General features: G+C 39.7%; 2 protein-coding genes across 2 annotated transcripts; both read right to left on the bottom strand.

Annotated features, from left to right (window-relative positions):
* Positions 1-12325: 12325 nt before the first annotated feature.
* LOC138895281 (protein pxr1-like) lies at positions 12326-13276 on the bottom strand. Its single transcript, XM_070179955.1, has 2 exons — positions 13093-13276; positions 12326-12906 (listed from the first exon to the last, which is right to left on the bottom strand). Exons 1-2 carry the CDS (start codon positions 13274-13276, stop codon positions 12326-12328), a joined length of 765 nt encoding a protein of 254 aa, XP_070036056.1.
* Positions 13277-15563: 2287 nt separating this feature from the next.
* LOC138895280 (uncharacterized) lies at positions 15564-18579 on the bottom strand. Its single transcript, XM_070179954.1, has 5 exons — positions 18260-18579; positions 17402-17541; positions 17082-17212; positions 16719-16916; positions 15564-15854 (listed from the first exon to the last, which is right to left on the bottom strand). Exons 1-5 carry the CDS (start codon positions 18577-18579, stop codon positions 15564-15566), a joined length of 1080 nt encoding a protein of 359 aa, XP_070036055.1.
* Between the last annotated feature and the right edge of the window lie 3300 nt (positions 18580-21879).

Raw genomic sequence — 21879 nt, 5'->3', positions numbered from 1 at the left:
ATTGACATATCGGAACCGGTAGAGCAAAAAGCTAAGGCACTATTGCCTAAGCCACCTCCTCCCTATCCTCAAAGGCTTGCCAAGATAAATGGCGAGAATCAAATCAAGAAGTTCATTGATATGATGAAGAGTCTCTCGATAAATGTGCCATTAGTTGAAGCCTTGGAGCAAATGCCCAGATATGCAAAATTTATGAAGGACTTGGTGACAAAAAAGCGGTCGATGAATTTTGAAACTATCAAAGTCACGTACCAAGTGAGTGCAATTGTGCATTTGATGGCTCCTAATTTGGAAGATCACGGTGCTTTTACAATCCCTTGTACCATTGGAAGTGCCGAGTTTGCAAAAGCTCTTTGTGATCTTGGGGCGAGTATCAATTTGATGCCCTATTCGGTTTTCAAGACATTGGGAATTGGGCAACCAAGACCCACATCTATGAGATTACAAATGGCCGATCGTACAATGAAGAGATCGTTGGGGGTGATTGAGGATGTATTGGTTCGAGTTGACAAGTTCATTCTCTGGGCGGATTTTGTTATTCTTGATTGTGAAGTGGACTATGAGGTCCCGATTATTCTTGGTAGACCTTTCCTTGCTACGGGGAAGGATCTTGTTGATGTGGAAGCCGGTGACTTTACTTGTCGGGTGGGTGATGAAAAGGTAGTGATTCACGTGTGCAAATCTATGAGGCAGCCGAATAGCAATTAAGTGTGTTCGTTCATGGACTTGGTGACCGATGTGATTATTAATGATACAAGTGCCACAATTAATGTGGGTGACATGTTGGAGGCCGCCCTGCTCAATTTTCATGATGACGAGATGGATGGCTTCATGGAATGTGTTAATTCTTTGCAAGGAATGGGGTCTTACAACTATGCACCCCGAAAGCTTTCCTTGGATCTTGAGAATAGGAAAACTCCTTCTACAAAGCCTTCAATTGAAGAACCTCCTATTTTAGATTTGAAGCCATTGCCTCCACATCTCAGGTATGAATTCCTTGGCCCTTGTTCTACATTACCAGTTATTCTTTCCTCTTGTTTGACTAACGTGCAGGTTGACTCTACATTGGCAGTATTGGGTGGACTTTGGTGGATATTTGGGGAATAAGCCCCGCATTTTGCATGCACAAGATTAACTTGGAAGACGATGCTAAGCCATCCATTGAAAATCAAAGAAGACTCAATGAAGCCATGCAAGACGTGGTCAAAAAGGAGATTATCAAATGATTGGATGCTGGGGTGGTCTACCCTATTTTCGATAGTTCGTGGACTTTTCTGGTGCAATGTGTCCAAAAGAAGGGAGGCATAACTGTTTTCACCAATGATAAGAACGAGTTGATTCCAACAAGAACGGTGACCCTGTGCAGAATGTGTATGGACTATCGGAAGCTAAACAAAGTCATAAGGAAAGACCATTTCCCACTACCCTTTCTAGATCAAATGCATGATAGGTTGGCCGTCCGGGCGTTCTATTGCTTTCTAGATGGATATTCGGGCTACAATCAAATCCTTGTTGCCCCGGAAGATCAATAGAAAACAACTTTCACTTGTCCCTATGGCACTTTTTCTTTCAAGCAGATGCTATTTGGCTTGTGCAATGCACCGGTCACTTTTCAATTGTGTATGATGGCGATCTTTAAGGATATGGTAGAGGACTACCTTGAAGTCTTCATGGATGACTTTTCGGTAGTCAGGGATTCGTTTGATGATTGCTTGGCAAATTTGGATAAAGTATAGGCAAGGTGTGAAGAAACAAACTTGGTGTTGAATTGGGAGAAATGTCATTTCATGGTCGAGGAGGGCATTGTCCTTGGCCACAAAATTTCAAAGAAAGGCATTGAGGTCGAAAAGGCGAAAATAGAGGTGATTTCTAAATTTCCACTTCCAATATTCGTGAAAGGAGTGAGAAGTTTCTTCGGTCACGCGGGGTTCTACCGGTGCTTCATAAAGGATTTTTCCAAAGTGGTAAACCCCTTGTGCAAGCGTTTGGAGAAAGATGCTAAATTTAACTTCAATGATGATTGCATGAGATCCTTTGAATTGCTCAAGTTCAAGTTGACAACAACTCCTATCATCACCGTTCCTAATTAGAGTATTCCTTTTGAGCTCATGTGCGATGCTAGTGATGTAGCGATTGGAGCAGTTTTGGGGCAACGTATCAACAAGATTTTTCATCCGGTCTACTATGCTAGTAAGACCATGAATGTTGCCCAAGTAAATTACACAGTTACCGATAAAGAGCTCCTTGCCATTGTGTTTGCTATTAAGAAGTTCCGCCCATACTTGATGGGTGCAAAGGTTATTGTTCATATAGATCATGCAGCACTTCGTTATCTTATGAGCAAGAAATATTCAAAAGCTCGGTTGATGAGATGGGTGCTATTGTTGCAAGAGTTTGATATTGACATCCAATATCGAAAAGCGAGTGAAAATCAAGTGGCGGACCACTTGTCTCGTTTGGAAGAGGAGGGGAGACCGCATGATGGCCTTGAAATCAATGACTCCTTCCGTGATGAGCAACTCTTGGCTATTTCAATGAAGGATGTGCCATGGTTCACCAATCTAGCAAACTTCCTTGTGTGTGGAATCATCTCGAATGAGTTCTCTTCAAATCAAAGGAAGAAGCTCAAACGGGATTGTCAAGACTGTTATTGGGACGAGTCTTACCTCTTCCGGATTTGCACGGATGGGGTAATTAGAAGATGTGTACCGGATGAAGAGCACAATGTTATTCTTGAGGCTTGCCATTCTTCGCCTTATGGTGGTCACCATGGCGGAGCGAGAACGGCGGCTAAAGTGCTAAGTTGTGGTTTCTATTGGCCCACTCTTTATAATGATGCAAATGATATGGTGAAAAGATGTGATGAATGCCAATGGATGGAATCTCAAAGAAGAATGAAATGCCTCTCACTACCATATTGGAGATTGATATCTTTGATGTGTGGGGTATTGACTTCAAGGGTCCTTTTGTCAGTTCTTGTGGAAACACCTACATCTTAGTCGCGGGTGATTATGTGTCTAAATGGGTTGAGGCCATTGATCTGCCCAACAATTAAGTGAGAAGCGTGGTGGCATTTTTGAAGAAGAATATTTTCACAATATTTGGCACGCCGCGGGCTATCATAAGCGATTAGGGGTCGTATTTTTGTAACAAGGCTTTTGACACCTTGCTTAGCAAGTATGGTGTCACTCATAAAGTTACGAATCCCTATCATCCTCAAGCTATCGGTCATGTGGAAGTCTCTAACCGAGAGATAAAGAGTATCTTGTCCAAAACAGTGAATGCTAGCCGGACGGATTGGTCAAAGAAGCTTGATGATGCACTGTGGGCTTATCGGACTGCTTTCAAAACTCCTATCGGGCTATCTCCATACCGGTTGGTGTTTGGCAAATATTGTCATCTTCCGGTGGAACTTGAGCACAAGGCCATGTTGTCTTTAAAGAATTTGAATCTTGATTGGGATGCAGCCGCTAACTTGTGGGTTGCATATTTGAATGAATTGGATGAGTTCCGGTACCATGCATATGCAAGTTCGTCCTTGTACAAAGAGAGAATGAATTACCTTCATGACAAATACATCCGAAACAAGGAGTTTAAGGTGGGCTATCTTGTTTTGTTGTTCAACTCATGATTGAAGATGTTTCTCGGAAAGCTGAAATCCAAATGGAGTGGTCCCTTTGCAATTGTGGGTGTGACACCTTTTGGTGCATTGGACTTGAAGAACAAAAATGATGAGGTATTCCAATTCAATGGTTATCGGGTGAAGCATTATTTGGGACAAGCTGATGATGGCCACGTGGTGGCACTTATTCATTTGAAGTGATGGTAATCTGCATCGTGTTGCGACATTAAATCAGGCGCTTCTTGGGAGGCAACCCATGTTTTCTTTTTCTTTTTCTTTTTCTTTTTCTTTTCTTCTTTGTAGATAGGTGTTATTTTGTGCTAACTGGATTTAAAGTGTGTTGCAGGAATGAGTGTGCTTTATTGGAACTGTGCTCAGAAAAATTGGCTAAGTGTGGAGAAAATGCGGACCGTATAATTTTGAATGCTACAGCAGAAGGTAACTGCGGCCGCACAAATTGAGATGGGAAATTGCAAACTCTCTGAAGTTTGGTCTGTCAGAGAATAGGCCATTTTGTGGCCGCACATCGAATTATGCAGTCCACAGCCAAAATCTACGGTCGCACCACAAATTGTGTGGACCGCAGATCAACAAGGCTATTGAGCCTTCAGGTAATAGAGTGCGGACCGCAAAAGTAATTTTCCCTCTCTGAGCACTCTAAATTCTTAAACTTGGAAATCATCTGTTCAATCATCTGCCACACTCTATACACATCTGCGATCACTTAGTTGCACTCCTTCATATCTGGTATGTTTAGTTTCTCATAGAATTTTTCACGTTTTAGTTAAATTTGTAATTTGTTAGATAATTTTAGGCCATTTGTCAATAGATTTCAATTTTACTACCATGTGGGAGTTAATCTGTAATGGGTAAACTACTAATTGCTTTATGAGGACTTTGTAAATTCATTTGCATGCTTAATTGTTAATATCATGTTGAATCTATGCAAAAAACTTGAAAATCCTAGAAGTCTAATCGTTTTGATTTCTGAAATCTGCGGCCGCACAAGAAATTGTGCGGTCTGCAGAAGTTATAATCTAGGGTCTTTGGTTAATTAAATTCTGCGGCCGCACTTGAAATTGTGAGGATCACAGAAATTCCATCGCCGCCGCAGAAAAGTGTGTGCGGTCGCAGATCAGGCCAATCTCTGTCATCAGAAAGTTGGCACTTTTGGGAATTCTAATGTGCGACCGCAATGAGAAATATACGGACCACACTTCAATTCTGCAGTCGCACTCCAAATAGTGCAGACTGTAGTTCCATCTCCACACCCGCACTTCCAAATTATGTGGTTCGTACAACCCAGTCTGTGACCGCACTTGCAATTATGCAAACCGCAATTCCCCACCCTGCACTTATGTTCTGCAATGTGATATAATGTTTGTGTTGAACTGAATTACATCTGACTTCAGTTATTGCTTGTTACAGAAAATGGTCAGATCTCGACGTTGTGGTAACACTTTAAAGGGGAGGGGTGAGCCTTCCATAAGCAGAGGAAAAAGCAATTTGTCCCTCGCCCTCCAAAGGGTAATCGGCAAGAAAGCTACAATAGGCTGAGGACGATAGCCTGAGCCCTCCAAATCTAGTTCATATGCCCCATCTCGAGAAGCATCGGAGGGCGACTCAGTGCAAGAGCAGCCTTTTGGTCAATCACAGCCACAACAGCCACAGGGAAGGTGCCAACTTAGAGACGAATCTTCCTCCTCACATAGCACTTCCGAGGGTTTGGAGAGTGCATGTCAGGCTTCAGAGCCCTCCGCTACATCTGTCCTTAAGACACCAGCAGGTGTTGTTGTTGATATTCTGAACGATGGTCGAGAGGTTGATACTATAGTTGCTGGCCTTGAATGGTCGAAGAAGAAAAAGGTCTGGGAGGATCGTTTTGTGAGCCTAGCTGCCTTCACCAGCTTTCGTAAGTGGTGGCCGATGAGATCGCTCACTCTAGAGCGACAATTCCAACTCAAAGATCTTGACAAGTATAATCCAGAAGTGTTAAGGCAGTTCCGAGAGAGAAATGGGTGGATGTGGTTCACCCAGTCAGTTGTGGATGCCAAAGAGTATTTGGTCTGTGAGTTCTATGCCAATGTGGCACATATCAAGAAATGGACCAAAGTTACAAAAGTGAGAAATCTGAAGGTGCGATTCGACCAGCTCAAACTGGAACTCCTACTTGGGGTTCGAGGATGTGGAGCCAGTGCATTACTTGGAGATGCTGGCAATGGGTGATGTAGCTCGCCCTTGGCTAGCCGAGCATCTTGCAGCCCTGAGGCCACCACCACCATGGATCACTGCAGGGGTTCCTATTCAGCGGAACACCATAAATTTCAAGGCGAAGGGATGGCCGACCTTCGTATGCAGTACACTAGACCGGTGCCAGAACGAGACAAACTTACCTATTCCACGATCAGTTCTAGTTGCCTCTATTATGGCCTGGTACCCGATCAATATGGGTGCCGTGATGTTGGCCAACATGTTAGTGGTTGCCAGGCAGGCTAATACTTCCTACCCGTATCCCAACACTATCACTGAGTACCTTACGGATGCACAGGTAGAGCCCAGAGACTATGCCACAAAGGTTCGAGCAAAAAAACCCTTCTCTTGTTATTCTTTGATGGATGCACACAACCCCAAAAGAAAGGGTCAGCCGACTACTACCGTAGGACAGTCTAATGAGCCATCAATGGTGGGTACAGAGATAGCTGATATGCCATCCACTTTAGTAGAGCCTTCTATTAGTGCAATTGCCATGCCTCCACCTTCACCCTCAGTACCTCCCACCTCGGCTTTGAAGCCAGTACCGATGCCATCTTCTCCACTCTCTGCACTGCGAGTCTCCCAGACACTGGCGAGCCTCAACAACTGGATGCCGATAGCTACTGCAAAGCTGACTAACATATCCAGTCAGGTTGCAGCACAGTCATCCTCTCCCACACCCCAGATTCCTCCCACAGTCAACGAAATATTGAAGAAGATCCAAGACAACCAGAACACTACCATGGCTGCTCTGATACAGCATTGGTCCATGATTGAAGAATTGGGCAAAGAAGTAAAGAAGATGTGGAAGTCACAGGCTTAGAAGAAATTGGTGGATAAGCTCTGGCGACAGGTGACCAAGATTGAAGCATCCAGAGACATTCCATTCGACATGTTGATAGACCCGCACCACCCAAGCCCAGTTCCCACAGAGCCCACCACAGCAGCTGCCTAGTCTGAGGAGCCAGACCTTGCTGCTGACACTGCTGAGGCAGTCCGTTAGATGTTCACCAACCCCCCTACTCCCGAATTTGAGGATGATAGGATCTAATTAGAGACTGAGGTTGGTGCCACTGCTGGGGACACGTAGATGGCCACAGAGCCATAGGGAGTTTTCTTCACTCTCACCCTTCTTATACTTTTATTTTGTTAAGCATTGGGGACAATGCTTATTTCTATTCAGGGGGTGGAGTTTCTTTGACATTTTGATGATTCTGATTATGTATTTTGATAACTATGACACATTTTGCCTGTAATTAACTTATTACTATTTTCTTCTTCTTTATCATTATGTATATATTCTCTTTATTCCCTCATTATGTATATTCGTTTAGCTTTCAATAGTTTTTGTTTTATAGGTTTTTTATCCTTTTGTTTGTCTTCATTTTGACTTAGTAGCTTCTTTTGGGATTTGCTTTTTGAATTACTAGCTTCTTTTTATGATTTAGTGGATAATAAGCCTTTGATGTTCTTAATGCCACGGTGCTTTCCAAAGGTGTTTTGTGTGAACCGGGTAACTCTTCCCAACGATGGATGGTGTGACAACCTTCTTTAGGGATTGAATCTATTTTTTGTGTTTAGGTAAGAATAGTAGTAATAATGAATAAAAAGACCTAATTGAGTCATGCTCGAAGAGTCAAACATGCGTCACTTGGTACCAACACACTTAACAACATATTTATGGTTAAAAACAAGGTTTTTTCGAAAGAAATAACTCTAGTTAGTGACCTTTCGACTCTTGTGTTGACTTAGGCAATCATCGAGTGGTTTAGTCGAACCATACTGATTTTCAATCTTAAATATAGTCATTGTGGGCCCTCGACTCTATCCACTTTAACAATCCAACTGCATGAGAGGTTAGATGTTGTTGTTGCAAGTCCAAGTACCCGTGCGAATGGTCTAGAACTTGTCCTAAATGTGTTTCTAGGCAAAATTGTAAGTTTTGCTTGGCTTGAAAAGTGTTTGTAGGCTCTCCTTGACCTGCTTGAAATTTTCCATTGGTCGCCAATGTTTTTATCCCTAGTCAACCCATTTGAGCCTAAAACGTTTCTCTTTTGATAACCATGTTACAAGCCTTTACCCGATTTGTCGTGACCCTCTCTTGGCACCGAGCTTTCCTTAACACTCTTGTGAAATAATTGGCTAAAAACATAAGTTTAGGGGAGAGAAGAGGAGTTTGAAAAAGGTATCAAGGCACAAAAGAGAAAATAAATGAAGAGAAGGAAAGGCAAGAAAAAGAAAGAGCAAGAAAAATGCAAAAAGAAAGTGAATAAGTTGAAAAGTTGAAGGGATTCAAAGAAAAGTAATGATGCAAAGCATGGAGAATGAAAAGAAGGAGAAAATAAATATCATAACCAAGAAAGAGTGATGTTAAGTCTCTCTAGTTCCCCTAAGGAAAAGAAAATGCCTGAAAAAGTTGGCAAAACATGAGCCGATAAAAGAAAATAGAGTGCTTAAGGAAAGATGAACCCATTCTTTCACAGCATATCCAACCTTAGTCCAAAAGCCTTCATCACATTCTGAAAAATGTCCTACGTGATTTCAAGCCGAGTAAGCTTACATGAGTGGTGATTTACATGAGGGCAAGCCTATGGTACTTAAAGCCGTACTTGCGACATTCGTTTGAGAGAGATGAGTGAACCTTTCGCAAATCTTTGGATTGCATGCTATATTCTTAAGTGAGATAGGCAAACGGAGAGTAGAGGAGGAGGAGTTTGAGATCCACAATGACCTACATGAAATAGCGAGCTTCCTTAATGAATAAAGTTAACTCTTGATGCTTAAGTGTCACACTAGAACTAGTTGTGCTTAAACGTTTAACTTGTTTCCTTGTTGATATTTCATAAGTGGTGCGGGTAATTGTTGGTCCCAAGTGATGTGTGATTGATTCACCTTTGATTAGCTAGAATGGCTCTTAACTTGTGGAGGTAGGAATTACTTTATTTGCTTGAGAACAAGCAAAAGCTTAAGTTTGGGGGAGTTGATAAGTGGGGATTTTGACTACTTATTAGCGCTCTTTAGCTTTCGTTTTAGTCCAAAAGTGCTTAATTGTGTTCCCGAAAACTGATGAAATATGCTTAATTGCAGGAATATTGGAAGATGAGCTCCCAAGATGAAATCCAACTCAAGGACAAAAATAGGCACAAAAGCTCAGAAGTGCGGACCGCAGAATATCATCTGCGGCCGTAGGTCGCGAAGATATTCCCATCAGAGAAATGTGAAAAGTGCGGTCCGCACATAAATTGTGCCGCCGCAGAAGCTGGGTTAGAGAAAAAGTTCAGAGAACCTGCATCTCAAAGTGCGGACTGCATAATTAGTGTGCGGCCGTAGAAGAAGAGCCACGCGGCCGCACTCACATTTGTGTGGACCATAGAAGAGCAAGGTGCGGCCGCACTTAGAATTGTGCGGACCGCAGAAAGAAAGTAGTGCGGCCGCAGATTTCCACTCCTGTCAAGCTGAAGAAAAGTATGGACCGCACATGGAATTGTGTGGTCGCAGAACCTCCAAAAGGGTATTTTTGTCCGAAAATTCTAGCTTTGTATAAATAGAAGAGTTTCACCTTTTTACGTTAACTTTTGAGCAAATAAGTTTAGACTAAAATTACGTGTTCATACCATTTTTTGTCTAATGCTTGTCGCTCTTATGGATATGCAGAGAGAGCAAGAAGGAGGAGATATATCAGGTGTCGAATGTTACATGAATGAATATGGTGTGACAAAGGAATAAGCATACGTGGAGATTAGGAAAATAATGGATAATAGTTGGAAGGATTTGAATCGAGAATGCCTAAAACGTACAATTGTACCTAGGGTTTTGCTCGTGCCAGTGCTCAACCTTGCTAGGATGTCGGAGTTCTCATACAAAGATGAAGATTCTTATACTGTTTCCAAAAATGACTTGAGAGATATCATCTATGAGGTTCTAGTTGATCCCATTACAATATGAAAACTTGAAAAGCAAAAACAAAAAGAAAATGGAATAAAAAAGAAAACACGTATTGCAATTCTCTAGAATGCTTATATTTTTATTTTCAATTAGTTTATTTCTGTTGAAAGGAGAATATGATATATATGTACTATAAGTCATTATATTTGTAATAAAAGAAGTTCCTAATTTATCTGTGTCAATGATGTTTTATACTTCAATGCAACAGAAGAGGAGTGATTTGTGTGGTGTCCAATTTTTGCGTGCACTGATTATAGAAGGACCTGGTTCTTCTAAGTGTTCCTTATACTACTGTTGCAGAATTAGTAAATGCGAAAAGTAATGAACACAAGTATTTTTACGTGGAAAATACCCGGCTCAAAAGGTGAAAAAATCACGACCTACTACTCATTAGGATTTTTTCCAACACTTCACTATATCAATCCAAAACAGCATCTACAAAACTCTTTGTAAACCTAAGGATTACTCTAATCCCATTGTGGCAACCAGCCTCTAACTATTGCGATAACTTCAAGTTATCTCTAACTTGAATACTCAGAGTACCTAATACAATTGCTTCTAGATAAAGTTGAAAGGTACAACTTGAAAACACCTACTACAATTGAACTAGAATAAAAGACAGACGCTTGGAACTGGTTCTTCTATCTCGTTTATGTAGATTCAGGTTCGCACACTTGAATCACACTAGAATTGTTTGCAAAATGCCTTGCTATTTTGCTCTTAACTCACGTTTAATCTTCAGCTTTTATGCGTACCTGTAGAATGAGAACATCCTGCAATTTATAGAGTAGAATAAGAAATAACTAGAGTTATAATGCTACTCTTCCTTGGTGGAAGATTTCTAGTTATCCACAACTTCTAACTCCTCCCTTATCTTGGATAGTGTTCTCTTTGAGTAAGGAGTCCTTCTCCTTATCAATTATGCAACCTTTTCGATCATGAGATATCAGACATAACAAGTTAAGCTTATCTCCTTCACGTTCATCCCTTATGCTCGAATCTGCCAGTGCTTGTATACACAGGGGATGGACCTGGTTCATGCCTGAGTTCCTTTGTCAATCTTCAAAACAAACTTCACTTGGGCCAACCAATTCCCACCTTTTAATGATGACAAACTCTATGCTTTTCATAAGCATAGGCCCTATTTCAACTCAGTTCAACATCAACACAATGTTAGAACATTTTACCTTTTTAAAGTCTCTTATCATCAAGGACCATATTCATTAGGTTATAAACATCACAGTCCAAAGTAAAAGCACAACCTAATTCCCCCTTTTGGCATCATCGAAAAGTTGCATAATAATATTAGATAACCAGATTTTAATTGAAATAACTCATTGCCACTGGGGCTACTTCAAATGCAATCATGGAGTCAAATATCATCGATCAATCTAAGAATATTAGCCATCTAAGAAATATCAAAAACAGTTAGAGCAAAAACAATAAATTTCATTGATTGATAAGATCTTACCATAAAGCATAAAAATAAATAAAAACACTGGATCATGAGCAAAAGGAGAAAACAAAATCCCGAACTGGGTCACTGGTTGATCTGCACTAGGCTAGGAGGCTTAAGGCTAGGAAGGACCAGGTTCTTAGTTTTTGGCTTGGAGCAATTTTCGCATATTCCGAAGAATGCCATCATTCTTCTCCTTTTCTTTTGCCAGCTCAGCTCTGAGAGCATCTCTCTCAGTCTCCACCTCTTCTAACCTCTTCTTCATCCTATTAATCTCAACATCCTTGGCCCCACTTTCTTGCACCAAAGCTCCCACTTTGCTGTTCACTGGTACCTTTTTGGATGAACCAGGTTCTTTGGGAGTGGTTTGGACTTCATAGTCACAAGCAGTTAGAGTGTTTACCCCAAAATGATCCTTGTTTGTACCAACTTCCCATTTCTTTATGGATACCTTGAAGTATGCAAGTACAATTATGAGAATAAAGCCATAGGGTATGGCGTAAGTTTTGGTTCCATTTAGAACCCTATCAAGAAGCCGGATGATGAATCCAGACTAATGGATTTGCCTCCCACTGTCCAAACATTCCATAAGGACCAGGTCCTTGAATGTGGCAATGTGACTCCTTTCCTTCCTTGGCAGCACACATTTGTTAACAAATTCGAACAACACTTTATGGGGTGGCTTCATCTTACTTTTGTAAATAGCCTTAGGCTCAAGCTCCTCTACATTGTCACCAAACTTCTTAGTAATGGCAAGGGCAGTAGGGAGATTCTCTAGTCTTGGCCATTTGAGCTTCTTATAATCATTGTACCCTTCACCAGGTACACCTAAGATCTCTCCCAGTTCTTTATCATTAAAAGTCACTGTCACCCCCTTTACCACACTGGATACCCTACCATCTTTGATCTTACAGTTTGCCATGAACTCCACAATCTCAGTTCTGGCCAACCTTCCATCCATCTGAAGGACCATGTCCCTCCATGCAATTGTAACTTCTCCAACAGTAGTAACATACCTTCCTCCTCCAAGTCTCTAAGGAGTCTGCCTTTCAAGATGGTTCTCTTCCCAAACTTGACCATCCTGTCCTTCTCAGCATCAGATTCTTCTTCTTCTCCACTACATTCCTTTCCTCCACTATTTTTACTTTTCTTGGTTTCAATGCAGGCCTGGTTCTTTTAGCCAAAGTGGATGGCTCCACATACTTTGTTTTTGAAACAAACCTTTTTGAGGAAGTCTTGACTTTCTTTGCCTTTTGAGTCACAACCTCCATTTCTTCTGTCTCCTCTTCATCCTGAAGAACTAGGTCTATCTCATCAATTTCAACAGCCTCAACATGCTCAATCACCTTCTTTTTTCCTTTAGCATCAGCTTTTCTTTTACGTTCTTCTAAGGCCTTTTCCAGTTCAGCCTCACTCTGCTTCTTCTGACTCCTTGTAGCTCTTCCTCTTGCAGGAGGAATCTCTACAAGGATATAAGAGACATCATTTCTCTTCTTGTTTGCCCTAGCAGTGCCAGGAACTTTGACTCCTGAACTCCTTTTCTTTTTGTAATTGTAACTGTCAATCATCATTTTTAGTAGGTCTCCGAGGGTTTCCTGCTCAGATGGAACAAGTTCTTGAGCATTTTTCCCTAATCGTACAAACCCTTAAGCAATTTCTCCAGACCCACTTCTCCTTGTTTTTCTCACACTCTCTTCTTCTCCATCAGATTCCTCACTCCAAACTACCATAACACCTGATTCTTTAGTTAAACCAACATGAGTGGGTGAAGAATCAATCATTCCTTTTCCCATACCCCTCACAATACTTTAAGCACCCTCACTCTCTTTTTCTTTTCTCTTTTCATTTTTACCATCAACCTTTCCAGACTTAGTGGTTTCAACACCTGCCACAGTTCCTACTAGAACAAACCTAGTCTCCAGATTTGTTGCAACCTCAGAAATAATTTGAGGAGTAGCTTTAGGTCTAGAAGTTACCTGCTCTGTTTCAGAAGAAACCATTTCTTCCCCCCTTAGTAGTAGACTTGAATGATTCATTAGATTTCTGGGGTTCTTTTTCTTGACTTGCTTCCAATTTTTTATTAATTTTCTTGAGTTGCTCTTTACCCGCAACAATCTTGCGAGCAAGCATATTGACTCTTCTTTTATTATAGATGGGAGTGGTTAAAGGTGTGATATATGGTATGGGTGTGATTTATTTGGGTGGTGATGAGGGATTCTCAGAAGGGATTGCCATTTATGTGTTTGGAAATTTTGGAAAAAATGGGTTTGTGTGTGTTTTGGAAGATGAGAGAAGAGAGAATTTCTTGACGGTTTAAGAAGTAAGGAAGCAACTGAGGCCTAATAAATTTAAAGTGGAAGTGTTTGATTGTGTAACGACGGCCTTTGCAGAAGTCTAATCGAACTGGAATTCAGTTTGAAAAGACGTTGAAGAGTGTCCCTAGAATCTACGCACTTAATATTGTTTGGACTCTGTTCAATGAAACCGCTGATAAGATCGAGGGGTTTAGGATTGAATGGGACTCTCCTCTTGATCGTAATCCAAATATAATTATTTCAAAATATGCGCAGTGGAGAATACATACTGAGTAATCTTGATGAACTAGGTTTTTCACTGAAAAAGCTCGTGTGTAAGTCTGAATTTTCCAAGAAAATAGAGATAATATCATTAGAGATTTAATGAGTCATTTTCGCACATGGCACAAGAGTATACTTATAAAAGTATGAGACTGGGAAAAGTCTAATTTAATTATATACAAAAATTCACAATTTTTCTAACCAATTTTTGAGTTAGAACTGGTTCTGTTTAGGTGATCTTAATCATCCCTAATTCTAACATGTTCCTTTCAAAGTGATATCCCCTTAGAGATTTTGTGAAGATGTCAGTTATTTGCTTGTCTGTAGCAAAGACTTCCACAGTGGTCAAACCTTTTTCATAATTGTCCCTGAAACAGTGATGCCTAACATCTATGTGCTTTGTTCTCTTGTGATGAACCGAGTTCTTGGTCATACTAATTGCACTAGTGTTATCACATAATATGGGGATACAACCTTCATCAATTCCAAAATCCATTAATTATTGTTTGATCCATAACAATTGAGCACAACATGAGGCAACAACAGCATACTCAGCTTCAGCAGTAGATAATGCCACAAAAGTTTGCTTTTTGGTGGCCCAAGAAACAAGACATGAGCCAAGAAAATGTGCCAAACCTGAAGTGTTCTTTCTGTCCACAAGAAAACTTGCATAATCAGCATCAGCATATCCCACTAGATTGAAATTACTACCTTTTGGATACCATAGACAAAGTCAGTGGTGCCTTTTAGGTATCTCAAGGTCCTCTTGACAGCAGTCAAGTGAGACTCCTTTGGATTTGCCTAAAATCTAGCACAAAGGACCACACTGAAAACAATGTCAGGTCTGCTAGTAGTGAGATACAATAAAGAGCCAATCATTCCCCTATACAACTTCTGATCAACAGATGAACCAGGTTCATCTACATCTAATTTTGTGGTTGTTGCAATAGGAGTGTCAATTTCTTTGGAATCTTCCATTTTAAACCTTTTAAGGAACTCTTTCACATATTTTTGCTGATGGATCATAGTTCCATTTGAATTTTGTTTAATTTGTAATCCTAAAAAAATTAAGCTCACCCATCATACTCATTTCAAATTTACTCCACATTAGTTTAGCAAATTTTTTACTTAACTTATCAGTAGTTGCTCCAAAGATTATATCATCAACGTATATCTGAACTACCAAGAGATCTTTACCCTTTTCTTTCAAGAATAAAGTATTGTCAATTTTACCTCTCTTGTAGCCATGCTCAAGCAAAAGTTTTGATAATCTTTGATACCATGCTCTTAGAGCTTGCTTTAGCCCATAAAGCGCCTTGTCAAGCTTGTACACATTATCAGGACATTCCTTGCTTTCAAAGCCCGGAGGTTGCTTAACAAACACTTCTTCCTTTAGATAGCCATTGAGGAAGTCACTCTTGACATCCATCTGATGAAGAGTGAATTCCATGTAAGCAGCAAAGGCTATAAGGAGTCCAATCGCTTCCAATCCTGCAACATGAGCAAAGGTCTCATCAAAGTATATGCCCTCCTCTTGACTATATCCTTGAACCACCAGTCTTGCCTTGTTTCTTGTAACTGTTCCATCTTCATCAAGTTTATTTTTGAAGACCCATTTTGTGCCAATTACTTATCTGTCCTTGGGTCTTTGTACCAGATGCCAAACTTGATTTCTCTCAAATTGGTTGAGTCCATCTTTCATTGCATTCACCTAGTCTGCATCCTGCAAAGCTTCAGCTATATTTTTAGGTTCAATAAGAGATAGAAAAGCATCAAAAGAATAATGATTCTTTAACGAAGATCTGGTTTTGATTCCAAAGGTTGGATCAGTAATTATATTCTCAATGGGATGAGAACTTTGATACTTGTAAGGTTTCACAACCAACTGGTTTCCCTTAGATGTTCCTTCAATATTTTGTTGCTGAGGAACAGGTTCATGGACGGGTTTCCTTAAGGTTTGAGGATCACTTCCCCTTTGTTCAGTTCCCCCTATCAAGTTGCCCTGGGTGGAAGAACCCGTTCCGTCCCCTGTTCCTACTTATGGTGCAGCTTCAGTCTGGGCTGTGGTTTCATTTGAGTTTCTCACCAGCCCAATTACTTCATCATCATGTTCCTATCTCTCAGAAAGAATGCTAGTTTCATCAAAAATCACATGTACACTTTCTTCTACATACATAGTTCTTTTGTTATAAATCTTATAAGCTTTACTATGTGAAGAATATCCCAAGAATAATCCATCATCACTTCTGGGATCAAACTTACCTAGGGAGTCTTTACCATTATTGTGAACAAAACATTTGCATTCAAATGCCCTAAGATGGGATATGTTTGGCTTTCTCCCTTTAAGTAACTCATAGGGAGTCTTCTCTACAAGAGGTCTAGTCATGCACCTATTTATGATGTAACATGCAGAGTTCATAGCTCTTGCCCAAAAACTATGGGGTAGTTTACTAGAAAGAAGCATAGTCTTAGCCATATCTTCAAGTGTCCTATTATTTCTTTCAATTACTCCATTTTGTTGTGGAGTCCGAGGAGCAGAAAAATTATGATCTATGCCATGCTCATCACAAAATTCAGCAAATTTAGCATTCTCAAATTCAGTACCATGATCAGACCTAATTTATGCAAGTTGATTAACTAGTTGTTTTTGATTTTTTCTAACAAAAGAAATGAACATCTCAAATGCTTCATCTTTAGATGTTAAAAACAATGTCCAAGTAAACCTAGAGTAATCATCAACAAGCACCATCACATATCTCTTACCACCTCTGCTTAATATTCTCATTGGTCCACAAAGATCCATATGGACCAGTTCCATCGTCCTGGTGGTGCTTACCACTTTCTTGCTTTTAAAAAAGGATCTTACTTGCTTCCCCCTTGCACAAGCTTCACAAACTTTATCTTCCTTGAACTTAATGTTAGGCAGTCCTATCACTAAGTCCTTGGAGACTAGTTTATTAAGTTGCCAAATGAGGGGATCATTATCCAACACACTTAAGTTAGTGAGTTTATTTTCTGAAAGGGTGGACAGATCTACAACATATATAATGTTCACTCTTTTTCCCTGCAAAACAATCTTGTCAGTGGTAAGATTAATTACAAAGAATTTGGTAGAGGTGAATGCTAACATATTACCTCTATCACACATTTGTGATACACTTATTAGACTGTACTTCAGTCCATCTATCAAGTAAACATTCTCAATAGAGTGAGAATCGGTCTTAACTACCTTTCCAATCCCAATGATCTCATCTTCCTTCCCATTTCCAAAGGAGACATTACCTACTTTAAAGTCCTCAAGTGAAAGAAACTGGTTCTTGTTTCCTGTCATATGCTTTGACTGCTCCATTTCACTTGGACCTGCAAAAGGAAATAAGAGGTTAGTCTTAGGAGCCCAAACTAGTTTGGGTCTCTTTCTATAGGCAAAAGGATGAATCAAATTCTTTTTAGCCCAACTTGGTAGCCTATTCTTCCCTTGAACAAATTCTTTGTTCTTTTGACTTGCCTTTTCTTTTGCAGTGCATTCACTTTTATAGTGACCCGTTTTACCATAGTGTGTGCAAATCTTGTTCTCAGGAAGTGTGAGGTACTTGCTTTTGTGATCCTTTTTAGGTTCCAGATTTCCAAAGCCAACTCCTCTTCTGTTGCTACTATGGTGTTCCTGTAGCCATGAAAGTGCATCGAAGGACCTGTTCCATTTACAAGTTATGTCTAGCTCATGATTGACCTCGCTTAGATCCTCCTTTAGGATTCTTACCAGCACATCCTTTTTATAGAGTGAGTTGTGTGTGATTTGTTATCTTTTTACCTGTTCCTAATTTAAGTTTTAGATTTTCAGATCTAAGTTCTAGAACAGTTGGGTCAAGTGCATGAACTTGGTTCTTCAATACAGTATTTTCACTTACAGTCTCACTAGCTCTAAGTTTCAGGTTTTTTCACTTAGCCTTCAAAATCACACATTCTTTAGAAAACTATTCTTTTTCATTCATTACATCCTCAGATTCATCAATTAGTTCTAGAAGTAACTCAGATAACCTTTCTTTAGACAATAATTTAATCTTGTCTTTGAGATGAATTACACTTACCTCAGTTTCTTCATCATATTCTCCAATGGCCATAAGTGCTTGTTCATCCCCATCATCATCTGAGCTTTCATATGAGCTTTCTCCCCAAGCAACGACCATAGCCTTGGTTGATCCTTTGCTTTTCTTGGGTTGAACCTGTTCCTTCTTCTTGTTCCTTCGTTCAGCTCTTTCCTTCTTCCATTCAATTTCCCATTGAGGACAGTTCTTGATGTGGTGATCAGTCTTTCCACACTTGTAGCATCCATTATTGGTTTTCTTCTCAAGAATATTTGACTTACTATAACTTCCACTTCTTGATGGACCCTTTCCTCTCCTCAGGTACCTCTTGAAGTCCTTGGTGATCATAGCCATTTCGTCATCTTCTAGATCAGAACCTTCAGTGATTCTGAGTGCCAGACTCCTTTCCTTCTTAGGTACATCCATTTTCATGGTTTGTCTCCTAAGTTCAAAGGCAGTAAGATTTTCAATTAATTTATCCTGTGGGAGAGTGGCAATGTTCTTTGATTCCTGAATGACAGTGATTTTACTTTCCCAAGTAATAGGCAAGACCCTTGTCAATATCTTCTCGGCTCTATATTCTTCAGGAATAATCCTTCCAAGAGATTTTAGTTCATTTGTCAATGTAGTGAACCTTGTGTGCATCTCTTGAATGGTTTCTCCTTCCTTCATAGTAAAGTTCTCATATTGAGAATACAGTAGAGTTCCTCTAGATCTCTTCACCTGAGGTGTTCCTTCATGAGCCACTTGTAGAGTGTCCTAGATTTCCTTAGCAATGGTACAACTTTGGATTCTGCTGTACTCATCTGGACCAAGTCCACAAACAATCCATTTCTTGGCATTAGCATTCTTCTCCCATTTCTTCAGGTCCTCGGCAGTGCAATCAACTCTTGTCTTTGGCACCTCTACTCCTTCGGCATTTATCTTCAGGGTAGCCAGTGGACCATCGGTGACAATGTTCCATTGTGATGACCCAAAATGTCATCTTTAAATTAAATAAGTAATTTTATGTTCTAAGACCTCGAAAAGCATTATTTATCACTCCTCGACTTGCGTGCGTAGTCCGTATAATTTTCGAAAAAGGTTTTGTATGAAAAATGGATTAAAATGTGAAATGGAGCTTTAAAACTCAACTGAGTAGATGTTGGTCAACATTTTTATCAAACGGACTTGGATTAATGTTTTGACAATTCCGGTAGGTTCGTATCATGATTTGGGACTTGGGCGTATGCCCGGAATTGAATTCCGAGGTCCCTAGCCCGAGATATGGAATTTTGATGAAAAATTAAAAGTTTGAAAGCTTAATGATATTTAAGAATATACTGATGTTGGATTTATTGACACCGGGTCTGTATTTTGGTTCCCGAGCCCGGTATAGGTCCACTATAATATTTATGATTTGTCTGCCAAATTTGGTGAGAATCGAAGTTGATTTGACATGATTTTGTAAAAATATAAGTTTTAATATTTTCTTGAAAACTTCCTTTTATTTGTTGTCCGATTCGTAATTCTAGGTGTTATTTTGACGATTTGATCGCGCGAGCAAGTTCGTATGATATTTTAGGACTTGGGTGCATGTTTGGATTGGAGCCCCGAGGGCTCGAGTTGGTTTCGGGTGGTTAACGGATCATTTTTGGACTTGAGGAAACTGCACAAACCTGCTTCTAGTTTGCTTCTTCGCATTCGCGAGGGGAGTCTCGCGTTCGCGAAGAGCAAAGTGGGGCTGACACGTTTTGTGCTTCGCATTCGCGATAGAGTGAATGCGTTCGCAAAGGCTTGATATGCAAAGCTTTACGTTCGCGATCGAGGCCTCACATTTGCGATCGAAGCCTCGTGTTTGTGATCGAAGCCTCGCGTTCGTGAAGGGAAAGAGGCTAACCAGGAAATTGCCTTCGCGTTCGCGTAGCGCATCTCGCATTGGTCAGCAGAAATTTGTGATTCGCGAACGCGAGGCATTGACCGCATTCACGAAGGGTAAGAATCCCAGAAACAGAAGTTAAGTTCTAGAAAATGGGATTCGTCCCATTTTCAACCCTTTTCCATTTTTGAGCTCGAGTAAGGCAATTCTTGGGCGATTTTCATGGGAAAACACTGGGGTAAGTGTTCCTTATCCTATATTGATTATATTTCATGATTCCATACTCATTTATATCATGAATCCGTGAAAGTTTGGGAGAAAAATCAGATTTTTATAAAATCTTTCAAAAACAAAAATTTAAGATTTGAAGATCCATTTGACATCGGAATTGGATAATTTTTATATGGTTGGACTCGTTTCGGAATGGGTGTTCGGATTTCGTAAGTTTTTTCGAGATTTGTGATGTGTGTCCCACTGTCGAATATTTAAATGAATTTCGGATTTTTATCCGGATAATTAGTGAATTCATATGGAATTAATTTCTATGATTCACATTGAGTATATCAAATTGTTTGTGAATAGATTTGACGCTTTTGGAGATAAATTCAAAAGGAAAAGTTGTGGTCGAATAATTTATTGGAATGTACAAAGCGAGGTAAGTGTCGTGATTAACCTTAACTTGAGGGAATAGAACCCTTAAATTATTTGTTATGTGAAATGCATGTGAACGACGTATAGGCGAGATGACGAGTGTCTATACATCATCAAATTAATTGTTTGCATAATTATTTGAAAATCATAAATTGTTCTAAGGCACGAATTAATTGTTTTAATAATTATTTATTTCTTATTCTTTGACAAATATAAATTCTTGAATTCCTGCAATAATTGTTACATGCTATTTGATTTATGTGTATTAATTTCTACTTGACATTTAGCATATTAAATATTAAACTTCCTATTTTCTCCTTGATTTCCATAATAAATTGCTATTTGTCATTGTTTGTTTCATAATTAAATCATAATTATTGTATGCTTGTTGTCTTATAATTTTATATTAATTGTTACATTTATTGGGGCAATTTCTTCTATAAGAATTGGTAAATGAACATATTGGAGGAGCGGGTTGCACGCCGCAAAAGAATTGATTGAAATGAATATATTGGAGGATCGGGTTTCACGCCGCAACGGACTTATTAAAAGTCCATATTAGAGGATCGGGTTGCACGCCACAACAGACTTATTAAAAGTCCATATTGGAGGATCAGGTTGTACGCAGCAACAGACTTATTAAAAATCCATATTGGGGGATCGTATTGCATGCTGCAACAAACTTATTAAAAAGTCTATATTGGGGGATCGGATTGCACGCCGCAACAGACTTATTAAAAAGTCCATATTGGGGGATCGGATTGCACGCCGCAACAGGCTTATTTAAAAGTGTATATACATCGCAATAGACTTATTTAAAAGTCTATATATATACTTGATTAAGATAAATATATGAGAGTATGGAAAATGAATATATTGTGAGAGCGGTTTGCACGCTATAACGGAAATTGGTTGAAATAATAATGGATTATGACTGCTGAGTTGGCTTCAATTATTATAAATGAGTTACCTGATTTACTTTTATTATTTGTTGTTGTTACTAATATTGCGTATAGGCTAATATAAGTGAACCGCCTTAGCCTAGTCACTACTTCGTCGAGGTTAGGCTCAGAACTTACCAGTACATGAGGTCGGCTGTACTGATACTACACTCTGCACTTCTTGTGCAGATTTCGGAGTTGGTCCCAGCGGCGTAGCATAGACTTGCTCGGATTTAAGCTACCAGAGGAGACTTGAGATATAAATGCATGGCGTCTGCAGTTCTGAAGTCCCCGTCTACTTTACTTTAGCTATGTGTTTATTTCTAGACAGCTTTATTTTAATTTGACCCTTATTTGTATTATTCTAGAAGCTCGTGCACTTGTGATACCAAATTCTGGGATGGTATTTAGACACCGTTATTTTTATGGATTATTCACTATATTTCAGATCTTACTTCTGCATTTATTTCTTTTTTATTAATAAATTTAAAACTT

The sequence above is a fragment of the Nicotiana tomentosiformis genome, chromosome 7, assembly GCF_000390325.3.
Source record: "Nicotiana tomentosiformis chromosome 7, ASM39032v3, whole genome shotgun sequence".
NCBI lineage: Eukaryota > Viridiplantae > Streptophyta > Magnoliopsida > Solanales > Solanaceae > Nicotiana > Nicotiana tomentosiformis.
The sequence above is the reverse complement of the archived record's forward strand: the minus strand, read 5'-3'. Positions and strand labels throughout refer to the sequence as shown.

Bases quoted from the DNA above. Each gene is read 5' to 3' on its own strand.
- LOC138895281 (XM_070179955.1), bottom strand. From the start codon at position 13,276: ATGGTTTCTTCTGAAACAGAGCAGGTAACTTCTAGACCTAAAGCTACT. The intron at 12,907-13,092 runs GTGCTTAAAGTA...TTGTACGATTAG, and splicing joins AAAAGAAAAAGAGAGTGAGG to GGAAAAATGCTCAAGAACTT.
- LOC138895280 (XM_070179954.1), bottom strand. From the start codon at position 18,579: ATGCACACAAGGTTCACTACATTGACAAATGAACTAAAATCTCTTGGA. The intron at 17,542-18,259 runs GTACCTGAGGAG...TAAATGGAACAG, and splicing joins ATCACCAAGGACTTCAAGAG to GTCCTTCGATGCACTTTCAT. The intron at 17,213-17,401 runs GTAAAACGGGTC...TTCCTTTTGCAG, and splicing joins CAAGATTTGCACACACTATG to GTCCAAGTGAAATGGAGCAG.